This window comes from Heloderma suspectum, chromosome 7, assembly GCF_057233095.1.
Source record: "Heloderma suspectum isolate Gila_16-S chromosome 7, 16-S_ref, whole genome shotgun sequence".
NCBI lineage: Eukaryota > Metazoa > Chordata > Lepidosauria > Squamata > Helodermatidae > Heloderma > Heloderma suspectum.
The window spans coordinates 119056105-119080916 of record NC_139464.1 but is presented as its reverse complement, the minus strand read 5'-3'; the positions used below and the strand labels follow the sequence as shown (position 1 = coordinate 119080916).

Below are 24812 nucleotides of genomic sequence, written 5' to 3'. Positions count from 1 at the left end.
AAGTAACAGAATGCTTGAGGTTCCCTCTTAAAACCTTTTATTTGGTGAAAAGCTCGATGTGTGTTTTTACTTCTGTTTTTTGTAACAACCCACAACATTTTAATTTATCTTTTGAGGTTTTATGTGGATAAGTAACATCTAGAATTGCTTTTGGAAAGCAACAATCAAACAGAAGTTTTATGGAAAAAAAACTACAGCCATGTATATGAAAATCCACAGATGTGTCATTAGCATCATCTAAGACAAGTTAAATGTTATCATCTTAATATGATCAAGTCTCTGCCCCCAGTAACCCCCTCTGAAAGAAGGAAGCAAGCTCCTTCCAGCAGCCAGAACAGGCAGCAGTTAGAAATCCTCTGTCTAGCACTTAGAAATTTCCAGTCCCCCTTGCCTTGTACTTCTGGTGAGGATAAGTCACCAGGTTGCACGCAGTCACCATGATGTTAGCCTCCTGTCCCTGCCCCCTAGAATCATAGGCATTCCTGAGGAAGCAATAACTTTCTTTTTCTGGCAGTGACATCTGTAGACTGAGCAGAAACTGTCCGGAGAAGGGAGTCTGCTCTGCTTTTCAGGACAGCAGCTGCCACCAGAATGAGCAAGGTCTTGCTTCATCCATATCTCTCTACAGTTTTTAGCTGAAGAGCCTGATGTTGTGTAACACTGCCTAAGATTTTATTATATATTCTTTAAGGCTGCCTTTCCCGGGCCTACTTTTGACACTACTTTTCTTTACTTGCACCTGTACTGCAGCTCCTTTATGCATCTACATTTCTGAGATCTTATGCTGCAGACTGTGACGATACCAAGAAAGACACTAGAAATACTCTTAAAGGATAATTACTATGTTTACATTAGATTTACAGATTAGTAATAGGTGCCAAGTGGTAAGCTGCAAAAACAAAACAAAAAAACCTATTGGGAATTATATGTATTCTCTTCATAGTTTGGGAGCCAATCTTAGTTTTGTATTGGTCATATATAGAACAGAAACGAAATTAACTTGGAACATGGAACTGAAACACAGCAGGTGGATACGCAGAAAATACAAAAACAATTTGGATATTTGAGATAAATGGATGTATTTTAAGTGCAATGAGGTTTTAAATTTAGATAAATGCACAACAATCAGCAGGTGGGCAGGATTAACACCCAGCACAAGCACAAGTTGGTGAATGCCAATTTCCATTTAAAAAAATTCCAATACATTTCACAGTTTATTCACACTGTGAGAATTCACACTGAGGTATGTGCATTAGGTCTGACAACTTGTTTCCTACATTCCAGGCTGACATAAAAAACAACAACAGAGAACCATAAATACTGAAATTTAAGAAATAACAACAAATGTTTACTGTATGTTTATTAAATCCTCTTTTGACATACTCACACACACATACACACTTTATTATGTAGCCTGCACTAAAGGTACTAAATTTGCACACACAAATGCAGGGAGGGGCGCAAAAAGGCTGGTAAGGCACTGAAACACCACCCTGAAACTACGGGAAATCTTATTTAACCACAGCTCTTAGCCAAGAGTTTTTGCCAGCCACTTCACAAATGCTTTCACCTCTATTTTAGTAACCATATAGTACTGGAAAATGGATTTTAAAAAAGAGAGACTTGATCATCTCAAAAAGCTGAATTCTGTACCCAGTAGCATATTCTGTGCTTTTCTTGTCTTTTTTGCACTTGCATAGAACAGTGGAACACACACAAGACAAAGTGGCCTTCAACAGCTGGCATCCAACTTCAGTTTATGTAATATTAATTTTTAACTATACAACTCCCTAAACATCAGAATTAACATTTCAACAAAGTAAAAACTAATATTATTACATAAACTGAAGTTGAATCTTGACTCAGTTTATCAAAGATGCAACATATCCTGATGTACAAATGGCACATTATAAAGCATTATATTCTGTAACTACTTCCCCTCGGTCAATTAAAACAGGTACAAAATGATAAATATATTTAAAATCACTGCATATTTAGTATAGTATTATACTGAAATATTGAGTTGCCCAATCCTACCCATGTTTACTGAAACATTGGTCCAACTGAGTTCAATGGCACTTATGCCCAAGTGAATCTGTATATAGCCCAAATATATTTATACATTCTCTGTATTAACAATAATTTAGTCTTAATTGTGGAAAATGAACCATTTATACTCACAGCATTATAGCATAAGTCTCTAACAGCCCTCTGAAAATGCATGGCTGTGCTATTATACAGCATGGCTCACATTAGAGTTGCTGTGGACAAGACTGTGTTCCTGCACTATCAGAATGCCATGAAAAAAGATTACTACTTCACATGGAAGGTTATCCTAAGGTAACTGTCACTACAATGGCCAAAATCATTTTAGGGTGCCATTTGTGGTCTCATGCCTACCTTTATCACAGACCACCTCCCTACCCTGCACTAGTTCTGTACCACACAATAGTTTTCCAAAACTGTGATCTGCTATATTTGACAGTCAAGGGCTGTTGCCATCATAGCAGTCATTGCACCCTATTCAGAATGCTTATTTGCGGGTACAACAGCTCATAGAACTGGGCTATAAAAATACACATGAACTTGTCCATTATGTGTATATTTTAAAAAAAGTCATGTGCACATTAAGAATTAACAGATTTATTGTAGTATAAGCTTTAATTGCATAGGATCCACTTTGTCAGATGCATGAAGTGCTATTCTCAGCTGGAAGATTGGAAAGTTAGACTTAACATGAAAGTCCTTTCTTACTTAGAGATGTGAAGGCTTGGGGGAACATACTGGAGAGAAAACTGCCTCTCCGCCTTTCCCCAAAATCCTTGGAAAAAATGTTTTTTTCCCCCTGATTTTTCTAGGTTTCCTTCCCATTTCCTCCTGAACTTGAAATTCAACAAACCAAACTATCATCCCAATGGAGATGAAAGAAAGACCAACATAAAGGAAGACAGGACAGAAGGAAATCCAATGGTATCTTTAATTCCTGTACTTGGAGGACTAAGCAAAATGCAGCCCTCTCTCCATGCAAAGCAGATAGGGTGGATCTGTTTGTTCTCTTGCCTGATGATCAAAAGAGAACCTCACAGTATGTCTAACATCCTGTTCTTGGTCAGCAAGGTGAGAGAGTGGGCGGCAAAGAGATCTCTAAATGTGGTGCCTACATCCGTGGGTGGGACAAGATGCTCCATCCCCTCTACAGTTCTTACTGAGAATCTTCCTACAAAAGGAGGCATTTGCAGAAGCAAATTTATTGATTCTTCTGTAGTATCACACGAAGGGAGCCTCAGATGACGTCTAAGGAGTCAAAGCAACAAAGGCAACTGCTCTGCACACTGGATGCATCATGTTTCCCTTGGGTGAAGACCATCTATTGGACCTATATGTTGAGGCAATACATTTGATGACCAACCTGCTGATGGTAGATCTGGATACCATAATCCCTTGTGCTCTGGCTTGTATGTTATAAACAGACTGGCAGAGTGCTTGAACTCCCATGATCTCCTCATATAGATCTGTAGGGCATGGTGCACATCTTGCATATACCTTATCCTTTGGATAGGAAGGGTGTCCATCACCCTCCCAGAAGACATTAGGCCAAATAGAAGGGCCACCTCTGAAGTATGTTCCCCATGTGAAATAATCCTGAGGAGCTCAAATGGCCTAGAGCATAAGAAACAGATCCCTGCTGGGAAACATATTATGGTGTGGGGGGTGGGAGGCTGATGTAAGAGGTGTTCTTACAAGCCAAAGTTCCTGGTTTGGACATCAAGCTAAACAAACCAGGGGTGCTTAGAGTCCCTGGCTGGTTTAGCTGATCCTGCTGGCATGCTGGCTTAAAAAAAAAATCTGCCTTACCAGGATGTGGAAATTGGGCCACTGCCTGATTAATCAGGGGCACCTTTTTAATTGATTAAAAGTTTTAATATTTAAATCAAACTTTGAAGACCTATTATGAAACACATGGAAGTTAACATTACATTTTCTGTTGTATAACAACTGAAAAGTGAACCATGGACAGGAAACTTCTGTATTAATATTATTAAGTTTTTAAATGCTTACCAAGGGGAGCCATATATCCTGAAGCCCCTCACTGTCACTTCTGAATCTTGCAGATATATGCAGTTTGTTAGGAGAGACTGTACATTTTCATAGCTTTCTGGCTTCAGCTTGGATACGGAGGGGAAATAGTAAAAGTCCTGCTTGATTAAGTCTGCCATGAACTCTTGGTCAAATGTCAGTTCATGATTGCCTGCTATCACGATCTTGTATTCATATGGTAGGCTTCCTAAAAGGGAGGGAGAAAACACAATACGCCCATTTCTTGTTACACTTCTGATAAAAAGGCTAAAATTAATTATATATAATCATTCAAATTACATACAAAACAGGAAAGATAGCCATGTTGACCACAAGAAAAATCCCAGAATCCATATTAGTGTAATACCTTTATTAGGCTAACCAAAAGATCACAAAAATCTGCAAGCTTTCAAGCTCTCGAGATATTTTCATCAGGCAAGATGTTACAAAAAGCAGGGTCGGGTGAGAGGTGCTGTACTAGGTAAAAAAAAGGAAAGAAGTAAATTGGAGCCAAATTGGGTAGCTTTATTGAGTAATTGGAGGGACATCTAAAATTATCTTCAGCTGGGTTAATATAAATACTGCCTAGTGGTACACTAGAAAAAGAGGCATGGGTACCTCATCCAACATAGAAACACTTCTGAGTAACAGCTGGATTTTATATTTCCAAAATGGTGGATCCAACATTTTCCCCTTTCTTCCTCTCAGCAACCCTAGGTCCCATCTGTAACCATCATATGATCTGCAAAGCCTAATTTGCATGTCTCAGATCCCTTGTCATCTTGGGACCCTAAACAGGCAGACACTATGACTTCACCATGGTCATTTTATTCTCCCCTATTCCCCTGCCTCCCAAACCTGCTTTTTGTAACATCTATCCTGATGAAGCAATCTGGAGATCTCGAAACCTTGTACTTTTTTGGTGATATTTTGGTGGCCTAATAAGGGCCTAATATACATCTGATGAAATGGACAGCGTCCACAAAAACTTAAGCCAGAAAAAATGTGTTAGTCTTTAACGTCCCACAAGAAACTTTCTTGTTTACACAAATTTGGACAATCACATTATGCTGAAGATGTAGCTGGACTTTCTAAAGAAAGTCTCAAGATGAAATGCACAGCAGTTATAACTTGGGATGCAACATGGATTGCACTTCTGCGACTATCCAAGTCAAGCAATTCGAATAGGTTTACTTTCCTTCTATTCTTTTGGGGTTTTTTATTTTTTGTGATTTTGTATTTTGATATGTTGCTTTTAGTAGTTAAAAATTACTTTCTAACCTAACCAGGGAGTAAAAATATTGAAGAATGGAATATAATTTAAAAAAAAATAGATTTAAATGGAACTAAAGTAGGCATATCTACACAGAAAGGAAACACCACATTCAGACATTGATGGACAACAATCACACACCATTCTGGAGAGACTCTGAGCTTCTTCTGAAATATTACTATTAGTTTTTGTACAATGGGCCAAATGAGAGGTTATGATGGCAGCTGTGTATGTTTAAATAGTGAGTTGATTTATTCACATGGTGGGTGGGCAGGATTAAAAAATGGGCCTGATTTTAAAAGCAAAGGGAGCAGGAAGATGGGAAAAGTGCAGAACTTTCTCCAAATCCACAATTTGCTGCAGGTTCTCTATGATAGGGTTGGCATACACACACTTTTGTTGTTGTTCTAATCAAGTTCACACTTTTAAATTACATATTCATTATTTAACTAATACTTGACTGGACAATAGATCAAATCTTTTTTGACCAGTCACCCAACCCTACTCCCCAGGGGCTTTTCTCTTCAGCAGAGTTCTGATACCAGAAGTTACCTCAGATGGGTGAAAAGTACCTGGGAAGTAAGATGTGGTTGCAAGGAAGGTTCCACAGCTCTTATTTGTATACTCCTTTTGCTATTAAAATGCTCCCTGTGCCTATGTGACTGAGGCAGTTGTGTTTGAAACAAAAGGATTTGTGGCTATCACATCTAGCTTGGCCATAACTGTAAAAACTAAGAGTAAAACCCCCACCCATGTTTCTTAGCATATATTAGCAGTGTTTTGGCTTTGGTAAATAATAAAACACTGAAGAGAAGTAGTCTTGTGGCAAATCACCAATCCTTACCATTTCCTTCTTTAACCACCTATTTTTCTACTGAGGCTACAGTGAACACACACACATACACACCTTCCAAATCCTATCAAAATTACTCTTCTACCTGAATTTGAGTATATGGCATTTTGAATTGTTAGTTATCAAATCCACCTATAAGGTAATCTGGACAAGCATAATGAAAACCAGTATCTTTCTTCCCTATTTGTTTTTGCACATCATGATTTTCCATTTAAGATAAATTAAAGTCATTCAAAGCCCTTCTTAAATGTAAGCTGTATTTTCATTTACAGTTTTGAAGTGCTCAACAATATAGCAAACCTAAGTCCCACTTCCATATATATGTAGACACAAATATAAACTGATAATATAGCTTAAGTGCTATAGTACATTTAAGGTGCAATCCTATGCATGTTTAGACAGAAAAACATCCTACAATTCCCAGCGTTCCACAGCCAACCATGCTGTTTGGGGAATGCTGGGAATTGTAGGCCTTTTTTCCCATCTAAACACGTATTGGATTGCGCCCTTCAGCATTCACACGTTTGGAACTGCTGATCTAGTACCCTTGACAAATGTAGAAGAAAACTGTATGCTAAACTTGTGCTAACAATTCCACTTCCACTATATTTTCGAAATGTTTTCCAGCTCATCTAAGCTATCCATCTACTAAACAAACCCTGTAAGAGCTGGTTATAGTTGTTGCTTCAGCTAATATATTTATGCCACGCTACTGTCTATGAGTGTTACTTAAGCAAATTAGCAAATTACTCTAAACATACAGTCACATTTATTATAGTGGCGGCTGCAAGCACTATTCTGGGTATGGGTCTGTCAGCTTTTCAATTAACAACTGTTTTTGATGAGTTTGCAGCTCAGCCTTTTTCTAGTCTTTCCATACTCACCGGCAACTCACAATCTATCTTACATCATAGAAAAATAACTTATTTTCCCCAAATAAAATATTACGGCACAATCTTGTAAATATTTATAATTGTGCTGTTCAGCTGTCCTGATCCAGAGAACTATATACATTCAGAGGCACAAATGGATCTCTCACTTGGACCCCCTGAACCAACCAAGATATTGGTCAGTATTGGACCTCCTTCTTAGGAGGGACCATAGTTCAGTAGCAGGGCAGGTCACACATTCAATGCCTGGCATCTCCCATTTAAACGAACATATAGCAAGTGATATGAACAACCTCTGCCTTAGACCCTGCCAGTCTGAGACAGTCTAAGAGATAGTCTAAGAGAGACACTGCCAGTCGGCGTTGACAATACTGGGCTAAATGGACAAACGGTCTGGCCTAGTACAGCAGCTTATGTTCCTAATGAAATGCATAGAAAAGACTTTCAATGTAAGGGAGCTGCTGTGCCTGAAGTAAAACACGGGATTGGATGAAGTAAAATGGAATCCACCAATCATATAAGTCAATGGGATGCAGTCACACTAACATCCCAATGACATAAACAGAATTAATCCAAGGCTACTCCAGTATAAACTGATTGGGAGAGTGCAGTAAAATGACCTAAAGCTAAATCAGCAGAGTGCTTTTGACATTTCAGAGTACTTCCAAGCATTCATTTGCAAAGGAAATGGCTTCTGCATAGATCATTCTGCAGTCTTTTATCAATTAAAAATGCAGTTTCCCATCACTTATGCATATGGGCTCACGTTGCTAGGGATGGGCACACAGGGCCTGTAACCCCAGTCTCAGCTAGCCTCCAAGTGTGAGAATATCCTTTTTGGGGAGCGCAGGGCTGGGATGGGGAGTGAGCACAGGACAGGGAGGCCAGTGAAGCTGCTCAATCAGCAGCAGCCCGTAGGGGGGAGATCCAGAGGAAGCGGAGGACACCCCTCACTTTCCGTAGCGAAAACGTAACGTTTTCCTCTGTGTCCCTGAAACCACGTTCTCAGCCTTGCTCCACGTTTGGCATCCTAGTCCCCCACCCCCGTCCACTTTCTGCCCCAGTCTATAATTAACTTATGTGATCCGCTGCCACGAGACATTTTGAGGGTGTGGGCCTTGATGGCTTTCTAAAAAGGAATTAGCCACATCCATGGAGGTATACAACTAATCCCCTTTGATAGATGCCATGATAGTGGAATCTCCATTTGCAAAGGCAGCGTACTTCTGTACCAGTTACTGGGGGACAAACAGTGCAAAAGGGCTGCTGCATTTATGCTCTGCTTGTTGAATTCCCCCAAACATTTAGCTCCTAAAAAATCATGCTTCTGTAACTGTCCTCTCGTGCTTTTTCTGCAGGTATGCTCTTTATCTCATTATCCTAGAACTCCTGCCTTTCCCTTGTAACCTGTGAACTGCATACATTTCTCTGGAGCTTTTGATATACACCATGATAGGGAGGATCCAAGAGTTGTCAGAGGGCTAGTTAATCTCATGCGGTCCATTGACTCAGACGTGGAACTTCACAGTGCCTCAGTATTCAGAGGTCTCTTGAAGACAATCCAGAACTGCTGGCCTACATGCTGATGGTGACGAAGGATCGCATCAAACAGCAGTTGAACAGCAATCCTTTTTGTGGCTATTGAATCTAACAACACCACAGATGTCTCCACATGCTGCCAAACCATACTGATTTTCGAACCCATCAACAAAGACGGCTCATAGTGGAACACTTCTATGGACTCATGCAGCTGGAACACTCTTAGCGCAGTCTGTGAAACCAGGGAATTTCTTCAAATGCTGCAAGAAGACGTCAAGTTCCTGTACCTGTTGTTCCTATTCTACAGATATCTCTACAGTCAACTCCAGAGAATAGCAGTCACTGATTCTATAGCAGTGAGGACAGCTACTGTACCTCAGACTTTGTGAATGCCATCAGTTTGGTCGGATCGTGTCATGCCCCTGCTGGAGTAATCCTCCTCGGAGGAAGAGCTAGAGCTCCCAGAAACTGAGAGCACCCCAGATCAGTCACTGTCACCAAACCAGAAGGAGCATGGGCCCTCAGGGGAGAGGGCTGCAGGTCCATCTCAGTCAGGAGGAAGGGACTCTGCTTCAGAGGCAGAGGCTGAGCAACCCCCTGGCCCCCATTGTTGCCTCAAGCGAAAGGCCAGTAGGGCTCCTGTGAGAAGGAGTGCTTGCTTGCAAATAAGGAATCCTTAGGAGAAAGTGACTCCTCATGAGTAGGGCTCTGACCAGAGAGCTCTTATGTACTGCAGCCGAGTCCAAGGCGGGGCTTAGAAGGCTTTAGTGTTAAAAGCCTTCAGTGTCTGCCTAGCCAGTGCTGGAAATAACCCCTTTGCCAGCTTCTACTACCTTGTGCCCTGTTTTCCTGACTTTGCCTTATGATTGAACCTCTATGCGACTGACCTTGGACTTCTGCTTGACTAAGCTTCTTGAATGCATATTGTATCTGACTCTTTATCTGTGTTTTGATCTCGGCTGCTCTTCAGACTTCTCTTTTGGATTATTCCCTCTTGCCTACTAAAACTGTGGTTTTGACCATTGCCTGCTGATTGACTTGCTTTCGGGTTGCCCCTTAGTTTAACCTGAGCATAATCCAGCCATAGCAGGAGAGTTTCTTGGAAGCTTAGTCTCTTGAGTTACCTCAGGAATCACAGCTGCTCAGAAGCAAAATGAAGGAAAACATGGATCAAATTGCATTAGAGGTCTGCAACATCATCATTGTACATACCAAGGAATGTTTCACATTCACTGGTCATCTCTTGAGTGTAACACTGGTACAAGGGAGTTTGTTTCCAGTGCACAAGCACAGATTCCCACAGCGGGGACTAAATGAAGCTACAGAGGCCTATAGCTTCTCCTATCTTGGAGCAAGACAGACTGAGGACAGAGTTTTCCATCCTATACAAGAGGACATAATTCAACACTTGTAAGGAAGCTTCCACACTCCTGTGCCAGCTTCTGGAGAACAATCTGGAGACAACTTTGGAGTAAACAGTGACATTTCTGAGAATCCTCATTACTCCTCCAATGACAATGGCAGAAATGGCGCAGATATTCTCAGCTCTGAAGAGAATGAAGACTTTCCTTCAGAACACCATGACAGAGGACAGACTCATGAAGTTTCTGCAACCCCCATCCAGTCAGATACCTGGCAATGTTGCAGAAAACTGGAGAAAATTCAGGAAAAGATTGGAAACTTACCTGGCTGCCACAGGGGATGAAGAAAGACCCAATAAAGTAAAATCACCCATCTTGTTGTATATGGTAGAGGAGGAAGTATTGGAGATTTATAACAATTCCCGATTTACAAAAAGAAAAAAGATGAAGTTCAGCACAATAATGACAAAGTTTGAGGAGCACTCTTTACCTAAACAGCACGAAGACTTTGAAAGGCATAGATTCTTTATGTGCATGTAGAAAACTGATGACACTATAAGACAATATGCCATGGAGTTAAAAACTCTTAGCAAGACCTGTGCCTTTGGCACCTTAACAGATTCTCTGATCAGAGACGAGATTATTTGTAGCATTAGGCTGAATGCAGTAAGAAAAAGGATGTTCCATGAAGAGGTCCTCACCCTGGGAAAAACTCTTTACGATAACACTTAGAGCATCAGAACTGGTGAGGATTCCAGCTACGAAAATATTATCTTACTTGTGTCTTACACACAAGGTAGATTCATGTTTACAGCACACATGCTGTCTAGGGCCACGCACCCTTCCCTGCAACCAGAGTAGACCCCTGATGTGGAGGTACAGGCCTACATAGATCTGACAATGAACTCACTTCCCACTGCTGGTAGGACAATGAAAGGAATCAAGGATGAAACAGAGAAAGATGACTCCATAGCGCTACTCTAATGCTGAAAGGCTGGCCAGAGGACTGCAGCAGCTGCCATCTGAGTATATTGGACTATTGGAACTGCGGGCATGAGCTCTCAGAGATCAATGGACTGAGTTCCAAAGGTAGCAAGGTAGTGATTCCTAGGACACTCCAACATGAAATGCTCTGGAAGGTTCATGAAGGTCATCTACGGATTGAAAAATGTAACAAGAGGGCACAAGACGCCATGTATCGGCCATTGCTCAACAAGGATATTGCTAATATTGTGGCAAACTGTTTCACCTGCCTTAAGTTCCAACCATGCAGCAACAGCAGCCTGTTTTCCATACCGTGTTCCACAGAGAGCATATGAGAAAGTAGGCACTGAGCTCGTTACTTGGAACTCACAGGTGTACTTAACAGTTACAGGTCATTCCTCCCTATTATCTGCACTCTGAATAGTACAAGCAGTGCATCAATGATGGGAGGCCTGAAATTCTGAATGCACTCTTTAGTGACAGCAGACCTCAGTTTTCCAGTTCAAGCAATTTGTGAATGAGTGGGACTTTAAATATAGCGCCTCCAGTCCCCGTTACCCCCAACCGAATGGTCTCGTGGAGAGATCCATCCAAACAGTAAAAACCCCGATGAAAGACCCAGCTGCCAGCACAGGAGACTTATTAATATAAGGCATTACTGGCATACCACAGTACACCATTAGACAATGGATGGTTCCAATCTCAGTTACTTATGGGGAAAAGGATATGCTCTACTTTACCCATTGCTAAGGAGTTACTCACAGGGTATGATAATGGACATGTACAAAGGAAGGAAGGAAGTACTAAAACAGCAACAAAATGGCACTTTCACACAAGAGTACAGGAGTGTCCAGGTCTGCAATCGGGTGACAAAGTGTGCATGAGAAATTACAGCTGCAAACTCTGGAATCAGAGGGGCACAGCTGAACAGATGGTATGCCCTCTCCCTTATTGAGTTCAGACAGATCAAGGTGAAACCTTTCAGCATAATTGTCATGATCTACATACACTCCCAAGAAACTTACAAGATGTTTCAGAAAGCAGAAACCTGATATGCTCACAATCAACACCTTTGCTGTCATTGCAGGAGCAAGAAGAACGCCAGGTTGAACCTCAGCAAGGCATCTCTAAAGACTGTAGGGAGGAACAGGGACTCTAACAGTCTGGTTGGAATGTAAAAGCTCCACAGAGATTCACAGAACGTTGCTGATGAGACCAGCAGAATGTAGGGAAGTGAGTAGTGAAGACTAACTCTAGAGTGAGGTAACCTCTCTTCTGTAGTTAGTACTTGGATTAATGTAGTTGTGTGTTTATTATTACTTCTGGTTAGGAAAAAAGCGGGCAGATGTAGTGATTGTTGTAGGGAGGGGAGCTTGGAGATGATCCCTGGAGGGAGGGGGCAGAGCCAGGAGAAGACTGAGAGAGGGTGTCCAGCAGAAGTTGTTCCTACAGAGATCAGTTTGGCAATAATCATTTTGTAAACCAGGATGAGGGCCTCTAAACTACAACATGAATGTAAATGGGCATTAAATGGCAAATGCAGTTCAATGTAGGCAAATATAAAGCGATGCACAATGGGGCAAAAAATCCCATCTTCAGATATACACCGATAAAGCCTCAGCTGGCAGTGACTGACCAGAAAAGGGAACTTAGGGTCACGGTGGATAGCTTCATTAAAAATGTTGACCCAGTGTGTGGCTGCTGTGAAAAGGGCAAATTCCATGATGGAGATCATTAGGAAAAGAATCCAACGGAAAACTGCCAGTGTCATAATGCCTTTATGCAAAAAGCTATGGTGTGATCACACTTGGAATACTGTGTGCAGTTCTGGTTACTACACCTCCAAAAGGATTTTGTAAGGCTGGAGAAGTTCTAGAAAAGGTTAACTATATGCCACCCAGTGGAGCTTTTTAGGGTTGTCCGGGACCTTTTACATCCTGTCCCTAAGGACATCATGGAACCATCTGAGGCCCACTGTAATGCACTGGCTAGGCACTTCAAGAATAAAATCTCTTGCATCCGCCAGGACTTAGACTCCAGTATTACTGCAGGTGAATCTGGTGAGGTATCCAGTGCACAGTCTTGTCCAGTTTTCTTTGATGAGTTTCCACTGGTACAGCTCCAGGATGTGGACAAGGTGCTTGGACAGATTCATGCAACCACTTCCATACTGGATCCCTGTCCCTCTTGGCTAATAAACACTAGCAGGGAGGGAACAGCCAGCTGGGCTAGGAAAGTGATTAATGCCTCCTTGCAAGAAGGAGTGGTCCCAGGCTGCCTGAAAGAGGCAGTGGTGAGACCACTCCTGAAGAAATCCTCCCTAGACCCAGAAAACCTTAATAATTATAGGCCGGTTGCAAATGTTCCATTCCTGGACAAGGTCCTTGACTGAGTGGTTGCCAACCAGCTCCAGACACTCTTGGATGAGACTGATTACCTGGATCCATTTCAATCGGGGTTCAGGCCAGTTTTTGGCACAGAAACAGCCTTAGTCGCCCTGTATGATGACCTATGTCAGGAGAAAGACAGGTGGAGTGTGACCCTGTTGATTCTCCTTGATCTCTCGGTGGCTTTCAATACCATTGACCATGGCATCCTTCTGGGATGGCTGAGTTGGGAGTGGAAGGCACTGCGTTGCAGTGGTTTCACTCCTACTTAGAGGGTCGGCTCGAGAAGGTGGTGCTTGGGGAACACTGCTCGGCCCTGTGGATTCTCCAGTATGGGGTTCCACAAGGGTCAGTTTTGTCCCTCATGCTGTTCAACATCTACATGAAACCATTGAGTGTGGTCATCCGGGATTTTGGAGTGCATTGTCATCAATATGCTGATGACACGCAGCTCTATTTCTCCTTTTCATCTTCTTCAGATGAGGCTGTGGATGTGCTGAATTAGTGCCTAGCTCCGACAATGGACTAGACAAGGGCTAATAAACTGAAGCTCAATCCAGGCAAAGATTTGATGGGTGGTTCTGCTAACCAGATGGTGTTCAAACTGTTCTGGAGGGGGTTGCACTCCCCTGAAGGAACAGGTCCGTAGCTTGGAGGTCCTCCTGGAACCATCTTTGTCACTTGAGGCTCAGATGGCCCCAGTGGCATGGATTGCCTTCTACAAACTTTGGGTGGTGGTCCAGCTATGCCTCTATCTGGACAGGGATAACCTGGCTTCAGTTGTCTATGCTCTGGTAACCTCCAAGTTAGATTACTGCAATACACTCTACATGGGGGACTGCCTTTGCAGTTCGGAAGCTGCAGCTCATGCAAAATGCAGGTGGCCAGATTGATAACTGGGACTAGAAAGTCCGCACATATAAGACTGACTCTGGTCTGCTTGCACTGGCTGCCTATATGCTTCTCAGCTCAATTCAAGGTGCTGGTTTTAATCTATAAAGCCCTACACAACTTGAGACTGCAATACCTGATGGCACGCCTCTCCCAAAATGAACCTACCTGTATGCTATGTTCCGCATCTAAGATCGTCTTCTGGGTGCCTCCTCCAAGGGAAGCTCGGAAGGTGGCAACGAGGGAGAGGGCCTTCTCAGTGGTGGCCCCCCCATCTGTGGAATGAGCTCCCTGAGGAGGTCCGCCTGGTGCCAACATTTTTATCTTTTTGGCGCCAGGCTAAGCCCCATCTCTTTTCCCAGGAATTTGGCAGCACATGATGAGTTTTAATCGGTCCTGGATGTGTCTTTAGTTATGACTGACCGTTCAAAGTTGGTTTCAGTTATATGTTGTTTGTATATATTGTCTGTGTGCTTTTATGTAAATGGCTTTTAAACTTTTCATATTGCATTTAATGTTTTAAGTGCTGTAAACCACCCAGAGAGCTTCGGCTATGGGGCGGTATAGAAATATAATTAATAATAATAATAACCAAATGATCAAGGGACTGGAGCAACTCCTCTATGAGGAAAGCTTACAACTTTTGGGGCTTTTTAGGGGAAAAAAAGGCAAATAAGGGGGGACACAATAGAGGTACATAAAATTATGCATGGTGTGGAGAAAGTGAACGAAGTGAACGGTGGGAGACAACACATGGCACCAACTTGGATGGCTTTAAAAGAGGATTAGACAAATTAATGGAGGAGAAGGCTATCAGTGGCCACTACTCATGATGGCTATATATCGCCTCCAGTAACAGAGGAAGTATGCTTCTCTGTACCCGTTGCTGGTGGAGCACAGTGGGAGAGTACTATTGCACTGTTTGTGGACTTTCCACAGTTATCAGGTTGGCCACTGTAAGAACAGAATGCTGGACCAGATCGGATCCAGCTATTCTTTTGTTTTATATTTTTAACTTCTTCCTCAATAACTGGTATTTTTGGTCAGTTATGTTGTTCTAAACTACCTTCATTAACTTGGTGACAGCACTGGCGATCTAATGGGTGTGTATCTGTCTATAGTTTATAGCTGATAATTGTTTGGTTTATTAACTTTTTTTACATTTCTTTTACTAATTAAAGAGTATCAAATGGAATTTTTGTTTGTAGTTTTTATGTGCTAATTAACAACACATTGCATTCCAATTTTGAAACTATGGTACACATACTTTATACTGAGGACTTCAACGTTATGCGATATTGTGGTCCTCATCTACTAGAATAACAAAAGTGGGATATTACCACATTTTTAAATAGTCCCATAACTTGCATTCATCTTACTGCTGCTCATGTGTATCAAGAATAAACAAAATACTACAAAGGAAATGAAAGCACATCTACAGCATTTATACCTGTCAATATTTACTTCCAGCTCTGTTCTGTTACATTCATGCTGGAAAAGCCAACTTGGCACATAGGCCATGCTGAACCCTAACTTGTTTGATCACATCCTCCCAGTAGCCCCACATAAAAAAGCAGGAAGAGGCCACTTGCAAGGCTGAAGTTCTATATTCCTGCCTGCTCCCTGTTGTGCTAACCTTGGATGCAGGGGTGGGCAGAATGTAGTACTGATGAGCAGTGACCAAGGGGGAGAGGCCACCCACACACACATTCTTACTGGCTAGGAAGCCGCAGAAGCAGTGCCCAACACGGCAGTGCCCAACACGGGCTGTTGACCTCCTCATAAGAACTACCACTGTTTGGGCTGATGGGCGAGTCTCCCAACCACCCTTCAGATTAACTTAGAAATGATCTAAGTTCTTCCAAAACAGAAGGCTTGAGAAAACGAACTTCCTCCATCCCCACCAACTTTCTCCTTTCCCAAAAGACCTCACTGGCTGCCCTCCAAAACACTCTCCTCCCTCCCTTCTTTGGCAAGTGGTGGTGGCAGGAGCAGTAGCGGTGGCACGCAGTGAGAGAAGAGGAGGGGAGAACATTTTTTTATTTCCTTCCCTCCGTGCTCCATCTTCCTGGCATGCTGAGAACCAGTTCACCATGGTGCAAAGCACAGGGAGCCATGGGATATGTGGACTTGGGCTTTGCTGCCTGGCATACTGCTATTCAGAGGGAGGGAAAGGACAAACCTCTCTCCTCTACTCTCCCCCATGCCACTACTATTTGCCAGGAAAAAGAAGAGAAGGGGAAAGGGTGTTTTTGGAAGCTGGGTCTAGCAGAAAGGATTTGAGGGGGGGCAGCAAAGGCTGGCATGGACTGGGGGGGAACAGAGAATTCTTCTATGGTTTGGAGAAGTATTCAAGGGGTTTAAAAGCTCATCTTTTGCTTGAAGAAGGCTTTACAGGCCCCTGAAGCATTTATCTGAACTCCGAAGTCTTGCCTGGTTTTGTACTTGCATTGTTGCATTTTTCTTAAGACAAAGGGTGCGGTCTTGTGGGTTGTGCCCTTGATGATCGTAAGCCCCCAGACCCAGAGGCTTCCAGTCATCTAATACAGGGTGGGAGGAGTGGCGGAGGCAATCACCTCCCTGTCCCCATGCCCTGAATTTTTCACTAGATGGGGTTTTTTGCCTGGAGCCCTTCAGAGCAAGAGTAAACAAGGCTGGGGAGACCTCAGGATAATGGGTATCCTGACCTCTCCACCAGTCTCATCTCCTCCGCTCCCCACCCACTGGAATGCCCTCTTTTCCTCTTCTCCGAGGACGGGTTCCCAACCTCGGGGAACAGCCAGCACAATTCTTTCCACGCTGGCTGCGCAGGGGAGGGTGGCAGAGCTCTGATTCCCGCTCCAAGGTCGGAGCACTGTCTCCAGTCTCAGATCAAGGAATCTGAAATACCCTATGGCCCCTATGGATATCTTTTTTGAATCCTTTCATATTCCACTAAATATTTTAAAAATTATATGCTAACTTTAGTGAGACATATATGCAGGCTCCTAACAGCAGCTGTGCTTTACTTTTCTCTAGGTATTTTACTGAACATATTTTAGTATTCTGTAAGAGCAATGGCAATCATACAAATGCCCACTTAACGCTTTCTCTTTCTCATTTCAACCTTTTAGAATATTGCAGTGAGTGATACAGTAAAGATAGTATAACTGTCTTAGATTGCATTTTAAGCATCTCGTTGACAGTTCTGTGTTTAAACACTTGCCTGATGTCTGGGAAATTTACATTAACACTGAAAATGAATACACCTTCTTAAGTCATCTGTAAACTGTTATATCTAAGCATCACTGAAACATAAAAGCTAGCAATTAAATCAAACATTAAAATATCAAATAAATATTCTATACCTAAGCACCAACATTAACAGAAAGGAAAAAGGACACATATATGCTGGGGAGAAAAATGGACTTTGCTCAAAAATATACTTCCATTCTGAACCTAAACCAATTTACTTGAAAAAAGGTCCCACTGATTTCAGTAGAACTTCTTTCCAAGTACATGTGACTGGGGTAGCAGCTTCCCAGATCTAAAATTACATTTATAGTGGTTAGACAAATAAATTGCTATAAAAACTGACTAGCCAACTATCTGCAAATGTATAAATCCTACCTCAAATCATGGCTGCCTATTTTGTGTCTGCACTGCAGCTGATAAAGGAAAGGTAGTTTTTTCACCCAAATTGCTGTTCAATTATAGATGTCTGCTTCAGAAACACATAAAAGCAAGCCTGTGACTATATGTTTGTTCTCTTTATATTTTCTTTGTAGTATCAGAAATTTAGCTCTGCTATGAGCAAATTTTAGATACCAGGTAGTATGAAGATAGCTGGATGAAGTAAGCGCAAGTAAAAAACTAGAAAATCAGTTGTGATGTAAAGTGAAAAGTCACTGAAGATTTGCTGTTCTTCAGATTTTCAAGAGATTTCAGTATGTCCTTCAATTAGTTTTCTACACAAAACTATATTCTGGTTATTTTTTCACTAAACTTACTTCACTCCTGAAGGGGTGGGGGACCCATTCAGATGGTCTGCCCCACGAGATTGAGGGAATCGGATGGATTTCTGAAAGCTCCTGGGGACTTCCCAGTGGAGAAAGCTGGTGATCCAGCCGAGGTCCTAGTTTCACTGTGGAATGGTGAGATGTGGAGGGCCGTCGACTTGATTGCACCTGAGTGCCCTCTCCAGTGCTGTGGAGCCTGTTCTGCTCCCTGGGGAGCTATGAAACAGGCTGGATGTCGGCTAAAGAGGAAACGGTGCAATTCTCAAGGCGAAGTTGACCGAGCATGCTGTAGAGCACATAATCGTGCCTACTGTGTGGCGGTGTGGGCAATAAAGAAGGCTTACATTACTGCCTCCATTGTGTCCTCAAGCGGAGCTCTTTTGGATGTTCTGGGAGCTGTTAACGCTCATCACAGCAAATGGGACCCTGGTTCCCTCAAGGACCCCGTGACCTTTTTGCATCGCTCATGGAGGACAAAATTGTTTGTCTCCGCAGCGAACTTGATGCTGTTGTGAGCGCAGTTCCAGTTGAGGTTGAGGTGTCTGACGCCACCATCTGCCTGATTTTCTGGGATCAGTTTCAGTTGTTACAGCCTGATGATGTGGACAAAGTGCTTGCAGCAATGTGACTGACCATGTGCCCTCTCGATCCTTGCCCCTCCCGGCTAATAAAAGTTAGATGAGGGGGTATGACCGGGTGGGTCCAGGGTGTGGTGAATGCTTCCCTTTGGGAAGGGGTGGTCCCTGCTGTTCTTAAGGAGGCAGTAGTGCGACCACTCCTGAAGAAGCCCACTCTGGACCCAATGGTATTAGACAACTACCACCTAGTTGCAAATACCCCTTCCTTAGGGAAGGTTCTGGAAGGGGTAATGGCAGAACAACTGCAGGCACCCTTGGAGGATACTGATTATCTAGACCCACTCCAATCTGGGTTTTGTCCTGGTTATGGGACTGAATCAGCCTTGGTCGCCCTGATGGATGACCTTCATCGAGAGAGGGACAGGGGGAGTGCAACCCTGCTAATTCTGCTCAACCTCTAATTGGCTTTTGATACAATTGACCATGGTATCCTCCTGGATCAATTCTGTGAGATGGTACCAGAGACAATGTGCTACAGTAATTCCGGTCCTATCTGTGGGGCCAATTTCAGAGAGTAACACTGGGTGACTATTCCTGGGCTGCTTGGCCACTGAGCTATGGGGTTCCACAGAATACCACCCAGTCCCCAATGTTATTTAACATCTCTATGAAGCCTCTGGGAGCAGTCATTAGGGGATTTGGAGTCAAGTGCCATCAGGATGCTGATGACACACAGCTCTATCTCCCTGTGACATCTGAATCAAGAGAGGCTGTGTAAGTCCTGGACCAGTGCCTGAACAAAGTAATGGGCAGGATGAGGACCAAGAAACTGAAACTGAATCCTGGCAAGATGGAAGCCCTGTGAGTGAATGGTTCGCGAGTCTGGGAGATAGGTTCCCTGCCTGTTCTGGATGGGATTGAAAGATCAAGTCCATAGTTTTGGGGTACTCCTGGATCCATCACTGTCGCTGGAGGCCCAAGTGGCCATGGTAGCTCAGACTGCCTTTTACCAACTTCGGCTGGTACGCCAACTATGGCCTCTCCTGGACAGGGATAACTTGGCCACAGTGGTGCAGGCACTAGTAACCTAAAGACTGGATTATTGCAATGCACTCTATGTGGGGCTGCCCTTAAAGCTGGTCCGGAAGCTGGAGCTAGTACAGAACACAGCAGCTCGGCTCTTGTCAGGAGCTGCCCCTTTTCAGCATGTAACTCCTTTGCTGAGGGAACTGCACTGGCTGCCTATCCGCTACCAGGCCAGTTTAAGGTTTTAGTACTAGTGGCCAGGATACCTGAGAGAGTGCCTTCTCCCTTACCAACATGCCTGGTCACTGAGGACATCGGAGGGCTTGCTCCTGGTGGTTCCACATGGACCTATGGACCTATTGGAGTCCACTAGAAGAAGAGCCTTCAGTGTGGTGGCCCCCTTTCTTTGGAACCCCCTGTCCCTGGAGGTCAGGTAGGTACCAACACTGTGTCAGTTCTGGCGCCTCCTGAAAAAAAGCGCTGTTCCAGGAGTTATTCCTTAATTGACCAGTCATGGTTTCTATTGGCATTATGTTTTTTAAAAAGCCTGATTTTAAGGTGGTGTTTTAATCTTTTTATTCTTTTAGTTTTTTATCTTTTGTGTTCACCGCTCCAAAATCTGTTTTATTTATTTATTTCATTTCTATACCGCCCAATAGCCGAAGCTTTTAGATATGGAGCGGTATACAAATATTGTAAATGAATAAAAAACAAATAAAAGTGTAGAGTTCTTTATAGCTGTCAATCTGGTAATCCTTTCTAATTTCTACTGCAATGCACACAACATATAAATATGATTCATATATTTGACTCATAAATTTGTTTTTGCATAATGTAGTTATTTACAAGTAATAATGATTACAGTTGTTTAAGATTTGATTTTATTGTCTCTCAACAACAGCTATCTAACTTTTTTGTAACTAGTAAAATCTCTGCTAAAAGTTTAATGAATTAAATGTTTAAGGAAAAGCTAATGTTATTACATTCAGTGGTAATTCAATGTTTTACTGCTTTCTGACAATATTTGACCAATCAACTGACCAAGCTTTTCGAGGGTGCAGGGGCCACAGCTACTAAATTTAGAAATGGGTGGTGAAGAATTTGCAGAGGTAGGGAATGAACAGACTGATGTATGCTACTTTTCTATTGTTTATTTGTTTCACTTATTGACTGCTTTCGTACCTTAGAAGTGCCCAAAGTGGCATACACCTTTCTAGGTGAACTCATAGGACATGTCTCTGAACAGACCTGTATATGATTGCACTGTAAGGAAATGTCCATAAACTGTACTGTGCAACAAATCTTAACTACAAACCTGGCAGGATGGCTATGAGCTGTGAACTGCCATTTACCAGTGATATTTCTGAAGTACCTAGTTAACCTACAGTTAATTTCTATAAAAATAAATATAATTTCATTACTATGACATGGAAATGAGAGCATAAAGTGATGGTTTATTTAAAGAGATGTTAAGAACAGGCTTCAGAAATAGGATGAGCACAGGGATACTTGTGAAAAACTTTATATATTGCCTGAGAAGCATATACAATGCTTAGAGCTTGAAATACAGCAAATGACAGGAGACATGGTATGAAATATAAATATGGACAGACCTTGGAAGAGTGTTTAAAGCAACATATAATTAACATATGTAATGAAGACTTCAGGGAGAAAGTAATTAGCATGAGCAATGAAGCTGGACACAACTATGGAGTGAAAGAAGGACAGTTTGACAAGCACAACAATATGAGAGGAAGATTTCTGAGACTAGAGAAGATGGCTATATAGATTTGAATATTGTAGAGAGTGACAAAACCTAAGAAAGCAGAAAATAAATGTTGAGAGTAGTGAAGGGAGTTAAGGAATGCAATCTGAGAGAGAGAGCAAGAAAATGTGGGAGAGGCTGGAAGCTCATGCCATATGGTGTCAATTATTCCTTTAGACAAATTAGCAAGATCACAGACAAAAAGAGAGCAGGAATAGGAGAGAGACAGAAGAGGCACATGGGTCGTTTATTTGAGACAAGGAATTCTTTCAAGGAATCTGGGTAGCTTTTTGCTTCTTTTAGTGTAAATAATTAAGATACTAATTCAAATACTAAGTCTCCTTGTCAGATATTTAAAACTACATTCCATTAAAACAGCATATGCTATTCAAAGATAATACTACACTAGCAAGAATCAAACAGTAAAAGCAAAACAAATGATCTATTACAGAACCAATATGAAGAAATCGACATGTTTCACACAAATGACATTCCAGCTAAAACCACAGAACCCACATACTGTACCAAACATACAGAACTTTTAGACTGCAATTCCATACACACCGAAGCCCGACTGGGCTTAATGGGACATACTTCTGAGTAAGGATAGAATTGAGCTGTTCTGTAGCTGAGCTTCTCAGGGAAATCAATTAGAATTGAGAACCTGAAATTATGTGATCAGAGAAGCAGATCAACAACTGAGAAACTAACTTTGACACTAGTGTAACAGAAAGTTGGGAGTCTGTTCCAGTGTAACTTTTTCCATCAATTGAATCATTCTTCAGATTGTTTTCATACATGTTAGAACCTACAGGAAACTGGACTGGGGCCAAACGAAGAAATTTCCCCCTCCCTTCCCCTTTGCTGCTTCCTGGTCCTCTGCATTTCCCTATTCAGTCATGCACCACTGGCCTATTTCTCCCCCACCCCTAATCTACTGACCTTTCTCCATTCTCCCTCTGATTTTCTAAAACTCACTTTCCTCCCTCTTCTTCCTTCCACCCAATTTCTTACACGCATGCACACACACGTACACCCCGCTAATATGCCTTAATAGCATGAACAAAGTGTGCCTGTGCAAGTATTACCAGTGGCAGTTTGGGAGATGGCAGGGGGTCATTCGGATCCTGATTATTTTTCTGCAAGGAGGACAGAGGATCTCTATACCCTGCAGAACCCCCCAGTTTTTTGCCCTTATTATCTGCAACAAACAGGGTTACAAATAGGGCTATTCCAGCCATAATCCCCACACCCAGTTCAGGATTATAGTTAATGACTATGTATATTAACTTGTATTTTGCATGTTTATATTGTTGTCTGAATTATGGTTTGTTGTTCTTTAGTGTCCCTGAGGAAGGTTTTCCACCAAAAATGCACTGACCATATATCCTACTTTACTAAAAAGTTCCCTACATTTTTTAATACCATTTTGAAGCTAGATTCGCTTGCCCAGTTTGATTTTATAAACACACATTTGTTTATAAAGTGTCACTTGGACCTTAACCAAGAAACCTGAGAGCATTTTCATAAGCGAGACACAAAGTGCCACTGAGCCTCTTGGACAATTTATTATTATATCTGACTGCTGTTAATGCAGAAGAGAATGTGTAGAAGAGGCATCTGTAATACACATGAGCATTCTGACTAATACAGATTTTACCTTCTCATTACAAAGTGATACGTGGGGGCTGCAGCAAAATATGGCAGTGTCTCCACATCTGCTAGGAGTGCCCTTGTTCACAGCTCTAGCCAGTCTGGAACAGAAGTATTCAGCAATCTGGAGGGGGGGATTTGTTCACCTTTCCAGGCCAACGCCTACTATATAGCACTAGGAGGGCTCAAGCTATAAACATTTTAAGGTTACAAAGCAGGGAGAGGAATGCTCTGGAGAGTGAGAAAGTGCAAGATCTCATTTTCCTTCCTTTCCTCTGAAACATCCCCATATAGCACAAGGAGGAGATTAAAAAAAAAAACACATCATGGCATACATCCGCCACCTTTGACTCCCAACTCTAGGTATTAGCTCAAGTTTTTGAGCAAACCTTTCTTCATTCTTCAGCCATCCATTTTCCATTTTTTCTCCTCAACTGACTCCTCTAACGTTTCGTTTTTCAACTGCTTCTAACCATAGACTAAATTTATAGACTCACGTACATGAGCAAACTTCTGGTTACCTTTAACCCACAGACAGAAGTGAGAAGGGCCCATAGAAAAAAATGGAGAAATCCAGGATTTTAGTGTAGTTGTGACTGGAGAGTAGCATGACCACCCAAAGAAAAAGCAGGAGTTAAGATAGGAGTTCCTGTCATTGGTGTTCAGTATCAACCTGGAAATTCCATCTGCAAACCCCAAGATCACTTTTCTTGGTTTACTTAAAATGTGCCATAACTCTTAACATTGCTTCAATCAGTTTATGACGTATTAAAATCTATTTATTCATACTATACCTAATATAGTACCTAATACTATATTAGGTATATAGTACCTAAATATTATATTCATTCAAAATACCTAAATACTATATTCATTCAAAAATACCATGTGTGAAATCTTAGTCTTTGCCTGTTTTTCCCTCAGGATTGTCACTCAAAATGGAAATCCAAATATATTAATATTTATTTATTTAGTTAGTTTCGTTTCTATACCGCCCAATAGCCGAAGCTCTCTGGGCGGTTCACAAAAATATCTGGGCGGTTCACAAATATATTCCAATTATATTCCAATAGTGGTGTAGCCGGTCAGTAATTAAAAGCAGGATTTAGATAGACTGAAAGATGGACTTTATTAACACTTCATTTTAAAGCATATTCAGAACATTATAGGAGTGCGTGAAAATCACTGCTTTGCTTGCCTGGGAGAACAGAATTTCCGTGATCAATGCCAACAGTTGGTACAGAAGGCATCTACATCTCTATCCAAGGCAGCTACCACATGCACGTGTTCTGCTTTGTTTAGATTTCAGGGCTGCAGTGCAGCTGAGCCTGAGACAGAAAAATTAGCAGGCTCCAGGGTAAAACAAAGAGTCACAACAACTCCCCCGCCCCTCTGCCCTGCCCTACAGAGAGAGAGAAACAATGCATGCAAGAGCTATTATACACGTCATTATAAGTTCCACTGTTTAGTTTCAGTTAAAAGTCGCTGAGTAGAATACCTTATTCAGTTTAAAACTTGCATAAGCAAAAATGCATGA

At 42.1% G+C, this 24812-nt stretch overlaps 1 protein-coding gene across 3 annotated transcripts in view; it reads right to left on the bottom strand.

Annotated features, from left to right (window-relative positions):
- Positions 1-24812, bottom strand: part of MPPED1 (metallophosphoesterase domain containing 1) — a 130363-nt gene that overhangs the window by 70681 nt on the left and 34870 nt on the right. For all 3 annotated transcript variants that reach the window (XM_084811855.1, XM_084811853.1, XM_084811854.1), the window contains one exon: positions 4060-4285. In XM_084811855.1, the coding sequence (XP_084667981.1) occupies positions 4060-4285 (226 nt within the window). The remainder of the gene's footprint in view (positions 1-4059; positions 4286-24812) is intronic.